The sequence below is a fragment of the Anolis carolinensis genome, unplaced genomic scaffold (assembly GCF_035594765.1).
Source record: "Anolis carolinensis isolate JA03-04 unplaced genomic scaffold, rAnoCar3.1.pri scaffold_13, whole genome shotgun sequence".
NCBI classification, from domain to species: Eukaryota; Metazoa; Chordata; class Lepidosauria; order Squamata; family Dactyloidae; genus Anolis; species Anolis carolinensis.
In genome coordinates, this window is record NW_026943824.1 from 18,904,961 (window position 1) to 18,917,666 (window position 12,706).

The following is a 12,706-nucleotide window of genomic DNA, read 5'->3' on the forward strand; positions in this document are numbered from 1 at the left end:
CACTTGTGTCTGGATACTCCCTAGTTCCAGCCACACATCAAGGTCAACACAGCTTCTAAGTAATTAACTCTTTCCAGACTATAGTACACGCTGGATGATGCAATACAGGCAAGAAACAAATTGCATTTAAACACTATCAATACACAAATCCCACATTAACAGGAAGGAATGTCATGAAAGGTACAGAAAGAGCTGCAAAGTTAAGAGACAAATATTAAAACCATCTCAACGCAAATTGGGAGGCGAGATCAAATTTTATTGGTCATTCTCTTAGCCAGGCTCAAATGGACAATAACAATGTACCGTCCCCAAACCCATTTTTTTTTCTATGACACAAAAAGAGTTGAGTGATGTTTGAAATCAGCTGCGATGCTCTGTCAACCCCATGAAATATTGATGGAACAACAATGAGTCAAGGGCTCAAATAAAGCCCGTCTTAGGTTGGGTTCTTTCCAGCAGCCTTGCCAATGGAAAACAAATGAGCCGGAGTTCCTTTGCCTCACGTCCGCCTGGTCTTCTGTTTCTTGGCTTGCCTCTTGGCATCTTCCAGCCCCGCGGCGTCGGAGCCCGCCTGACCCAGGGAGCGCACCCCTTGCAGCCGGCTTGTCAGCTGCAGCAGCAAAGGAATTAACTAGAGGAGAAGAAGCAAAGGCGGACTCGTTGTCACACTCGAAAGCCACACCCAACCACACAACAGGAACACGATTTCGAACCCAACCTAGTCTTTTCTCTCTACTTTTTCACTGCACCCATGTAGTAGTGGTGAAAAGGAAGACAACTTTATATACAGAGAGAGAGATGTCTCTAGATATAAACATAGATATATAGGGCTTGCAAATATTGCAGGAGGGAAATGCATATATAGAAAGAGAGGATTTGCAAATGTTTTACTTATATTTGCAGTATTACTTTCTTACACAAGATATTAACCACAAGGTCAGAACTACTTTACTTGCCTCCCTCCGCATCCTTTTTTTGGTCTCCAACAAGGAGAAGCTGCCCTTTGGCCATCAGGAGCAGTAGCTCTGGATATACCATACATACTCGAGATATATATATGAATTTACCCCTCACATGTTTGCAAGTCTCTGCAAATCCAATATAATTATCTATATAGAGATGTCTAGATAGATATATGAATATAGATATACAGGGCTTGCAAATACTATGGGTGGAAATGCACAAACAAATATAATAATAATAATAATAATAATAATAATATTAATAATAATAATAAAACTTTATTTATACCCCGCCACCATCTCCCCAACGGGGACTCGGGGCGGCTTACATGGGGCCATGCCCAGGACAATACAGTATAGCAAAATATAAAACAACATATCACAATACAATTAAACAATACAATAAATAATAATGTACAGTACAACACAAAGTCAAAAAAGCAATATATACAGACATGTCTAGATGGATATGAATATAGATATATAGGGCTTGCAAATACTACAGGGAAAATGTACACACAAACAAACACACACACACACATATACATATATACAGAGAGAGATGCCTAGATAGAAAAGTAAGTAAGTAAAAGTTTATTTGTATACCGCCCTCTCTCCCGAAAGGGACTCAGGGCGGTTTCCAATATAAAATCAGCATAAAACTTTGTACAATAAAACACTGAAAACACTATACAACGCTATAAGAATTAAAAACAAAAACAAAAAAATAACAATTGACTAAAATAATCACATAAACAGAAGGAATATAATCACTCAAATAACATGAATCTGAAAAGAAAAAAGACCACTGGGATGGAGGAGAGGGTGGCCTGGAGGGGCCACTAGAACTAAAATGCAATGTTATATTCTAAGATGCTTTGGGGCAGAGGAATAAAGTGCAGTGTTTCAAATCAAAGAGATGGCCTGTGCAACTACTATAGCTATAGATAGATATACACATGGATATATAAGGCTTGCAAATATCGCAGGGGAAATGCACACACACACACACACACACACACACACACACACACACATATATATATATATATATATATATATATATATATATATACAGATAGAGAGATGTCTCTAGATATAAACATAGATATATAGGGCTTGCAAATATTGCAGGAGGGAAATACATGTATAGAAAGAGAGGATTTGCAAATGTTTTACTTATATTTGCAGTATTACTTTCTTACAGAAGATATTAACCACAAGGTCAGAACTACTTTACTTGTCTCCCTCCGCATACCACTTTGGGCATCCGAAATCCAGCTTGTACTCTCAGCACGAATACTAACATGTTATGGGTTGGGTGAAGCAAAAAAATAATCTCCCGCTTCCCTCAAATGTGTTACCTTATCATGGTTGTAACCAGCCAAAAGAAGCAGCAGCGTCAGCGGTAGGGCGATGTAAGATCCCTGCGCAATGTCCTGTTCAGGCAGTTTCCTCTGCAAAACAGACAACAGAATGCTTAGCATTTTTTTAATTTACTGTATATACACAAAGATAAGCAAGTTTTTCAGCACTTTTTTTGAGCTGAAAAAGCCTCCCTTGGTTTATAATGGGGTCAAGGCCATGCAGCGGAGCCTAGGGGCCATTTGGTTGCACTATACAATATATTCCCCTCTCCTCTTCCCCTCCCTTATCAGTGTGTTTTCTTTTCCAAAGCCTCCTTCGCTCTTAACCAAGAGGGAAAGGAGAGGGAGAGAAGCCCTTGCAAGTCAGGAAGAAGAAGAAAAAAATCCATTGATCTTATAAAAGTATTTCCCCTGAAATATTTGTTAATCTCTCCTACAAATATTTAGGCATTTCCCCCTGCAAGCCTTTGCAATCCCTATGTACCTTTATATTTGTATCTATCTATCTACATTAATTTTCTATATGAATTCCCCCAAGTCTTTGCAAATCCTATATACATATAGATAGCTAGAGATTTCCATGTACCTGTATATCTATCTATCTATATACATTAATTTTATATATGAATTTTATATATGAATTTTCCCCTCATATCTTTACAGGTCTTTGCAAATCCTATAGATAGATATCTAGTGATTTCCATGTGTATTTGTATCTATATGTATACATTATTTTTATATATGAATTTTCCCCTCACATGTCTGCAAGTCTCTGAAAATCCTATATAGATAGATAGATAGATATCTAGTGACTTCCATGTATCTGTGTATTTGTATCTATATGTATACATTATTTTTATATATGAATTTACCCCTCACATGTTTGCAAGGCTCTGCAAATCCTATATAATTATCTATATATAGAGAGATGTCTAGATAGATAGATATATGAATATAGATATACAGGGCTTGCAAACATTGCAGATGGAAATGCACAAATATATACAGACATGTCTAGATGGATATGAATATAGATATATAAGGCTTGCAAATACTGCAGGGAAAATGCACACACATACATATATATACAGAGAGAGATGCCTAGATAGATATAAACATGGATATATAAGGCTTACAAATATCACAGGGGAAATGCACACATACACACACACACACACATATATATATATACAGAGAGAGATGTCTCTAGATATAAGCATAGATATATAGGGCTTGCAAATATTGCAGGAGGGAAATGCATATATAGAAAGAGAGGATTTGCAAATGTTTCAGAGGGAAATGCATATGTGAAATTTGTATATATAATTATAGATCTATACCTAGCTCTGCATTGTTTATATATGCATTGAATGTTTGCTTGTTATGTTGGAAGCCGGCCTGAGTCCCCATGGGGAGGTAGATAGGGCGGGATACAAATGAAGTTTTATTATTACTATTATTATAAAGTTATTGTTGATACCATATTGTTTTTGTTGACACTACTTTTCCACTTTCAGAGCGAGTTTACTGTTTTTCTTTGAAATATGGTAAATATTGAAAAACATTTAACCTACTAATGCCTCAATTTATTGGTATCTATTTTTATTTTGAAATTTACCATTAGCTGCCGCATTTCCCATCCTAGGTTTATACTCGAGTCAATAACCTTTCCCAGTTTTTTGGGGTAAAATTACGTGCCTCAGGTTATATTCGGGTCGGCTTATACTCGAGTATATACGGTATATCATTTGGTCTTTGGAGGAGGCAGGAACCAACTTTTGTGTGTTCAACACAGACTGTCAAGAGCAAGGAATTGGAAACAAAAAAAATTAACCAAATTTCTTGGCAGATTGTCATGTACTAAGCTAACCATGGGATACTTACCATTGGGTTGAAAACCAGTGTGATGTGTTTATGGTAGCCAACTGTGGAAAAAGGAATCTGAGGTAGGATGTAGTCGTACTGGGATTTCGAAAGGGTTGAATCCAAAAGCACCACGTAATTCTGCCAAAGAAAAGAGAGAAAAAGCTGCTAGTACCAGGAGGAGAAGACAAAACATAATGGCAAAGTCAAAGAAAATGCTACAAACATAAATATAATAAAATCTGAGAGTCATCGGTGTTTGGGTTCCCAGTGCTTTTTGGATGTAGGTGAACTACAACTCCTATAAAAAGGTAAAGGTTTTCCCCTGACGTTAAGTCCAGTCTTGACCGACTCTGCGTGTTGGTGCTCATCTCCATTTCTAAACCGAAGAGCCGGCGTTGTCCGTAGACACCTCCAAGGTCATGTGGCCATAGGCATGACTGCATGGAGCGCCATTATCTTCCTGCCGGAGCAGTATCTATTGATCTACTCACATTTGCATGTTTTCGAACTACTAGGTTGGCAGAAGCTGGAGCTAACAGCGGATGCTCACTCCGCTCCCCGGATTTGAACCTGGGACCTTTCGGTCTGCAAGTTCAGCAGCTCAGCACTTTAACACACTGCGCCACCGGAGGCTCCTACAACTCCTATAAATAGCTCCAAAGAGCTCTGATATGTTTTGTTGGTCGCGGGGGTTCTGTGTGCCAAGATCCATTTTTGGTGCAGTTCAGAGTGCTCTTAGATTGCTGGTGAACTATATATCCCAGTCCGTACAACTCCTATAAACCTAAGCCTTCACTCTTGCAAGATGCCACGCCCTCCCATCAGCAGTACTGGAGGGGAGGTACCGGAAGACCCCTGCTCTGGAGAGACTATGCTCTTGTGAGTCTGGCCATATCGAAACAATCGAGCACATGCTCCTCCAGTGTATGTTTTATAGAGGTATTAGAATCAATTTCATCACTCCTTGGCTTTTAAAACATCCAGGCCGCACTGAAAGATACTACACCTCTCTGCTGCTCTCCGACTCCTGTTCTGCAATAACCTATAGTGTTGCCAGGTTCTGTGCGGCAGCAATTTCCATCAGACGGACGATGACTGACCCCACATGGCCTGTAGCCAGAGCAATCTGTTATAAATGAAATACTGCAAATGCTCCCTCTATCCCCCTCCAGAGCCTCTTAGTGGACCGATATTTACTATTAGCTGACCCTGCTAATATTCTGCTTTTAATTTGTTTTTATTATAGCATGCTTTTAACTTGTTCTTTTATCTGATTTTTATGGGAACTGTGATTTCCCTTTTCGGGCACCTGTGCCCATTTCCATATATTCTGGTCATAGACCGTAATAAATTGCTGAACTGAACTGAACTCCTATAAACCTCTCTAGTACCCTGTTTCCCCAAAAATAAGACATCCCCTGAAAATAAGACCTAGTAGAGATTTTGCTGATTGCTAAATATAAGGCCTCCCCCGAAAGTAAGACCTAGCAAAGTTTTTGTTTGGAAGCATGCCCACCAAACAGAACACTGGAGCATGCAGGATTGGTAAATGTACATACCATAGATTGTTGTACATGAAAATAATGGTAGTAACAAGAAATTCTTGAGAGGAGTTACAGTTTGTCCGGTTATGCTGGTTTGTGATGACAATTAGTGTACCGTATATAATGTTCTTTTTTTTTTGTTCAACAATAAATGTGAATTCTTCTTTATGGAAAAATAAGACATCCCCTGAAAATAAGACCTAGCACATGTTTGGGAGCAAAAAATAATATAAAACACTGTCTTATTTTCGGGGAAACACGGTATGTTCACTTGCTAATCAATTCCTTTGTTTGCTGTGTGTCATAGAAAATAGGAAAGGGTTAAGGGAGAGGCAGTGGGCGGGGTCATGCAAATTCCACACCAATGGAGAGAGTAAACAGGAGTGCCCATTGAGCTCTCCAACACCAAGGGCTTCCACTGGTCACTTTTATACTGTGTTTTATGCGTCCAGTGGGGAAAAAAAGAATCCAGCTGAACACAAAAGAGAGTAAAGCTTACCTCTCCATCCCGGAGCAACGGTGGAAAATGGAAGAATAAGGACTGTCCTAAAGAGACCGTGTGAACTGGGTTGTCAAGGTTTTCACTTTTGTAAAGTTTCACCTGTAAACACAGAGGAGATAATAATAACAGTAACAATTATTATTATTATGTAAAGCATAATAATTATTATGTATGAATATGTAAAGCAAAGTGAAGAACCTGCTTTGATTGAAGTCAAAAATCAGAAACTCCTCAAAGCACAGAAGACAAAAAAACCAATACAAGAAAACCGCACTACAAACTAGAGCTGACAGCTGGCACAACAAAACATTGCATGGAAAGTTCCTTGACAAAATTGAAGGAAAAGCTGATAAGGAGAAGTCGATTCTGTGATATGAAATCCAGCATATCTATCTTGTTTGCTGTGTCATACAACATCGTTGTGTCAATAATAATAATAATAATAATAATAATAATAATAATAATAATAATAATAATAATCTTTATTCTTATACTCCGCCTCCATCTCCCCGAAGGAACTCGGGGCGGCTCACATGGGGCAAGAGCCCAGTCAAATACAGTAAGAAACATAAAACATCAAATAACAAGAACTGCGTGAGTCAACATTAACATAAAAATAGCAAAACATTGGTAAACGGCATAAATTAAAATACAACAATAAATACAGCAATCAATTCATAAAAATGAACTGGCGCTACGTGAGTTTTGTAAACATGAGGTAGTTGATAAAGTGCTGCAAAGCCGTGGGAGATTTGGCGTGGGATAGACCCTGTGGTATATCAGAAAATTAATAACACAAAAGTGCAACCAGTCAGAAAGTGGACACCGAACCAATATTTATCACCTCAAAACAGCCGCCTGTCACACGACGAGAGGCCGTCAGAGACGTGCAAGCACATGTTCTTACCCATAAAGTGGGGAGATGCTCAGAAGACGTGATCACATTCCCGCTCAGATCAAACTGGTTGATTTGGCGAAAAGCAATAATATTCACGTTCTCTATGTCGTTGCTGCCAATCTAAAAGATGGAAAAAGCACACTGTCTATTCATGATAGCCGGATGGAAAAGGTTTTGGATTCAATATTTTGCTCCAATTCGCTTTTTGGTCAATACTATGACTTTGTGTCAATAATAATAAGGCCACCTAGTAGGGTGGCCTTTTGCAGTTGACAAAATTACGATCTGCCAACTGCAAAAGGCCACCCTACTGGGATCTGCGCGCATCATCCGAAAATACGTCACAGTCCTAGACACTTGGGAAGTGTTCGACTTGTGGTTTTGTGATATGAAATCCAGCATAGCTATCTTGTTTGCTGTCATACTATGTCTTTGTGTCAATAATAATAAGGCCACCCAGTAGGGTGGCCTTTTGCAGTTGACAAAAGCACGATCTGCCAACTGCTAAAGGCCACCCTACTGGGATCTGCACGCATCATCTGAAAATACATCACACAGTCCTAGACACTTGGGAAGTGTCAGACTTGTGATTTTGTGATATGAAATCCAGCATATCTATCTTGTTTGCTGTGTCATAATATAATAACAACGTTATTTTTATACCCTGCCTCCATCTCCCCGAAGGGACTCAGGGCGGCTTACATGGGTCGGGCCCAGATAAAAACAGTAACAATGTAAAACACATCAAATGAAAAAAGACATGTGCAATTATGAGATCTAAACATTGTAAATATTGTCAATAAAATAAATATTGTAAATATTGTAAATAAAATAAATATTGTCAATATTGTCAATAAAATAAATATTGTCAATATTGTCAATAAAATAAATATTGTCAATATTGTCAATAAAATAAATATTGTCAATATTGTCAATAAAATAAATATTGTCAATATTGTCAATAAAATAAATACCTCAATTGCAGAGTGCTGCGGAAGGGCTCTTTCGATATGATCGTTGCCTTCTGCTTTCAGTTGGATGTAATACACACAAGAAGGCTGTGAAAACAGAAAGCAATGGACAAATATCAAGCAATTCCGATTTCATGACCAACGTTGATGCTTGGAGAGAGGCACGGGATTCTTACCAGGAGACCTCGCAGCCTGAACTTGCCCTCTTCGTCGGTTATCGTGTCCTCTCCATACATGTTACACTGTCCCTGTCCAACAGCTTCCACAGAAACCCCTTGTTCAGGTTCCCCGTTCAAAGAAGACACCGTTCCGTAACAGCTGGGGATCGGGAATGAAATATAAGCCATGAACTCACAGGCAAGAGCGCATGACATGAAAATCTAAATGAAAATTGCTATATTTTGCACTTTATTCCACTCCCCTGCTAGAAATAACTTGACTTCCTATCCCACTCCAACTCTCGTGTCACTTCCTTGTTTATTTACCCGATCAAACAGTGTTTACAATTCATATCTTTGCACTTTGTTCTAGACCCCCCTGCCACTTTATCTATCTACCCTGTTTCCCCAAAAATAAATTTATTTATTTATTTATTTACAGCATTTATATCCCGCCCTTCTTTCTCACCCCGAAGGGGACTCAGGGCGGATCACATTACACATATAGGCAAACATTAATTGCCTTTTAACATAGAACAAAGACAAGACAAACATAGGCTCTGAGCGGGCCTCGAACTCATGACCTCCTGGTCAGAGTGATTCATTGCAGCTGGTTGCAGCTGGCTCGCTCTCCAGCCTGCGCCACAGCCTGAGACACTGTCTTATATTAATTTTTGCTCCCAAGTTGTGCTAGGTCTTATTTTCAGGGGATGTCTTATTTTTCCATGAAGAAGAATTTACATTTATTGTTGAACAAAAATTGAACATTTATTATCTACTGTACAATATACTGTACAATAGTTGTCATCTCAAACCAGCATAACCCGACAAACTGTGAATCCTATCAAGAATGTCTTATTACTACCATTATTTCCATGTTCTACAATCTATGGTACATATGCTTCCAAACAAAAACTTTGCTAGGTCTTACTTTCGGGGGAGGCCTTATATTTAGCAATTCAGCAAAACTTCTCCTAGGTCTTATTTTCTGGGGATGTCTTATTTTCGGGGAAACAGGGTATTTGCCATTAATTGGTGCTTTTGCTTTTATCATTTTGTATCTCACTGTTTTATTGTAGTATTCTGTATTTTGTGGTTTTAATTTGTTCATTTTATCTGCTTGATGATGTTGGATATACCGTATATACTCGAGTATAAGCCGACCCGAATATAAGCCGAGGCACCTAATTTTACTACTTTTTTTTTTCCGTGTCAGGAGCAACCGGAGTTGCTTCTGGAGTGAGAGAATTGGCTGTCTGCAAGGATGTTGCCCAGGGGACACCCGATGTTTTAATGTTTGTCCTGTGTTCGTCTGTCGTCTGCAAGTCTGTTTGTGTTGATTATTGCTGCATACAGTAAAACTTTGTAAATAGTTTTATTAACGTCTGAGTGTCTCTTTGTTCTGCGTTCCACTGCTTCCATCCAACTACTGCTGCGCTGCAAACACTCTGACAAATATAGGGCAGTATATAAATAAAGTTTTATTATTTATTATTATTATGGAGCTCACTGGGTTACACTGGATCAGCCGTTATTTTGCAACCCAATCTATTGCATCTTTGTGAAGAAAGGTGGTTTGTATTGTAACAAGATTTAACAACAGTAATAATTTAATATCTAAACAAATTACAAATTATAAAAAATAATTTCGTAATTATTGCTTGTGGCTCATGGCGTAAACATTTCACAGTTACTGACCTATATGCTGTCCTGTATCCTGTGACGTCGATTTTAAGGTTCTGTCCTTCTTGCACTTCGATCATTTGAGATGAGGGTTCAAATCGAAATTCTTTCATCATAGGCTTGAAGTAGTACTGTCCTGGGCTCTGCAAAAGAGTGGATGCATTGTTTTAAAATTTGCTCCTACATGTTGTCATCATTAGACTCTTGCTTATCTACAGCAGAAGGCCAGAATTCTGCTTTAGATCTAGTATATTTAACTTTTGCTCCTCCCAAGAGCACATAATGAAAATGTGACATGTTTAGGTAACAGCTCCCAGACCCTTTGCCTAAAAGGGATACTGGCCATACTGGTTGTTAGTTTCTGGGATTCTTTCTGTGACAGATTACTGTATATACTCGAGTATAAGCCTAGTTTTTCAGCCCTCTGATATTATTATTATTGTTACTACATTTATTATTTTTCTCTATTATTATTATTATTGGTATTATTACATTTATTATTTTTCTCTATTATTGCTGCTACTATTACATTTATTTTACTTTATTTTTATTATTATTATTAATGCATGTATTATTTCAGTCTGATCTTATTATTATTATTGCATTTATTATTTTTATTATTACATGTATTATTTTCCTGTATTTATTATTATTATTATTATTAAATGTATTATTTTACTCTATTATTATTAAAAGGATACATAAGGGCCTCGGCTTATATCCGGGTCGGCTTATACTCAAGTATATATGGTATATATTTTTCTTCTTCCTGACTTGCAAGGGCGCCTTTCTCTTTTCAAAACATTCCCTTGATTAAGAGCAAGGGAGGCTTTGGAAAAGAAAACACGCTGATAAGGGAGGGTAAGAGCGAAATAGATCACATATTGCAAGCAACAGCCTTGACCCAATTATAAGCCGGGGAGGCTTTTTCAGCTCATAAAAAGGGCTGAAAAACTCGGCTTATCTTCGAGTATATACTGTATATTTCACTTTTGCTCCCCCCAAGAGAACATAATGAAAACGTGACATGTTTAGGTAACAGCTCCCAGACCCTTTGCCTAAAAGGGATACTGGCCATACTGGTTGTTAGTTTCTGGGATACTTTCTGTGACAGATTATTTCTTCCCACAAAGTAATGTTTGCAAGATCTGACTCTGTGTGGCCTCCGTCCCAAACCATTCCTTATGAAACAGCAAATTTATTTTATTATTTATTACACGCATTTATACCCCGCCCTTCTCCCCGAGGGGACTCAGAGCGGCTTACATTCTGCCACGAGGGCCAGCAACAAATATACTATAAAAACAAAACAATTAAAACATGATAAAAACATGATAAAAAGTATACAAAAATTAAAACGCTGCATATACATACAAGGTTGAAAAAACAACAATTACACATACCAGGTTGGAAAAAGTCAGCATGCCGTTTTCTTGAGTCAGAAGGTTTGAGCGGAAGACTCCTCCGCTCAGTGAGAGGAGAACCCCAGCAAGAGGGTGGCCATCTTCAGATTTGATCTGTTTAAAAATGAAAAACAACATGATATAAACAACACCTCCCATCAGGCATTTGATTTTACAATATAAAACATTCATAAAAATACATAATCAGATTATGGACTTGTGTCTACTTTGAGCATTACCTCAAAGGAGATTCCGGCCAGAGCAAAAGCTTTGAAGTCCCCAACGGTTCCTTCCACAGCACTCAAGACAAAGCCTTCTTTCTGGGCACTAACCGTGTATTCCCGGTCACTGTGAAGTGGACCCACGCTTGAAAAATAATAATAAAGAACAACATTCAAATTAATTATTCTTAGGGGTATCCTTTTTGTAGATTTGAAGCAGAGGGTGACTAATTGCAGCACAGTTTAAAACTCAAGTACCAGCACTATTCCTAAACCTCTCTCTATAGTACTCTAAACTCAGGAAAGTAAATAAAGAGCAACACTCAGAAAACAGGGGAATTCCAGACAGGAAACAATCAGGGTAACACCTCCTAACAAAGGATTCCCCCAGGAAGGAAGCCGCCAGGCTTTGAAGCTGCAAGGCTTTTCAATGCTGACCAATTGCAACATTCACACTTGCCTCAAAAAAGTTCTTTCTCCCACCCTGGACATCATTCCAAAGATATATAAACCCCATCTGCCTAATTTCCAACAGAACTCACAACCTCTGAGGATGCCTGCCATAGATGTGGGTGAAACGTCAGGAGAGAATGCTTCTGGGACATGGCCAGAAAGCCCAGGTTTTATCCTTGACAGTGATTCTCAAGCTTAATTTTTCCACACTGTAGCACCCAGAAACTCTAACTGAAAGGCCCAACTGTCAGGCTTCTTACTAGTAGATATATATCTATATATATAAAAGAGTGATGGCATCACGGCGACCCACAAAACAACAAAACTACAGGCCCCCCCAACCTCGAAATTTGACAACACAACCCATCATCCACGGCTCTAGGTTGATACAACAAAAAGAAAAGAAAAATAAAGTCCTAAATAGAGGGAGAGGAAGAATTGCTTTTATCCAATTGCTGCCAGTTAGAAGGCTAAGCTCCTCCAACTTGGTCTCCTAGCAACCCAACCCAATAAAAAATAATAAAAAACACTAAAAAATAATTAAAAACACTAAAAGATTAATACAATAAAATACTATAATAACAGAAAATAACTAAAATAATACAAGAAAATAATAAAATATAATACATAAAAAGATAACTTACAATAAAATTAATTAAAAAATACAAATAACGTCAA

The 12,706-nt window shown here is 38.1% G+C and overlaps 1 protein-coding gene across 1 annotated transcript in view; it reads right to left on the bottom strand.

Annotated features, from left to right (window-relative positions):
• Positions 1-235: 235 nt before the first annotated feature.
• The window catches only part of LOC100566831 (BOS complex subunit NOMO1), a 42,974-nt gene continuing 30,503 nt past the window's right edge, over positions 236-12,706 (bottom strand). Inside the window, exons 22-31 of the mRNA XM_062964221.1 lie at positions 11,594-11,720; positions 11,355-11,468; positions 9,967-10,094; positions 8,287-8,428; positions 8,114-8,197; positions 7,149-7,259; positions 6,239-6,340; positions 4,214-4,333; positions 2,327-2,419; positions 236-631 (exon numbers count right to left, since the gene is read on the bottom strand). Of these exons, the coding sequence (XP_062820291.1) occupies positions 500-631; positions 2,327-2,419; positions 4,214-4,333; positions 6,239-6,340; positions 7,149-7,259; positions 8,114-8,197; positions 8,287-8,428; positions 9,967-10,094; positions 11,355-11,468; positions 11,594-11,720 (1,153 nt within the window). The 3' untranslated portion in view covers positions 236-499. The remainder of the gene's footprint in view (positions 632-2,326; positions 2,420-4,213; positions 4,334-6,238; positions 6,341-7,148; positions 7,260-8,113; positions 8,198-8,286; positions 8,429-9,966; positions 10,095-11,354; positions 11,469-11,593; positions 11,721-12,706) is intronic.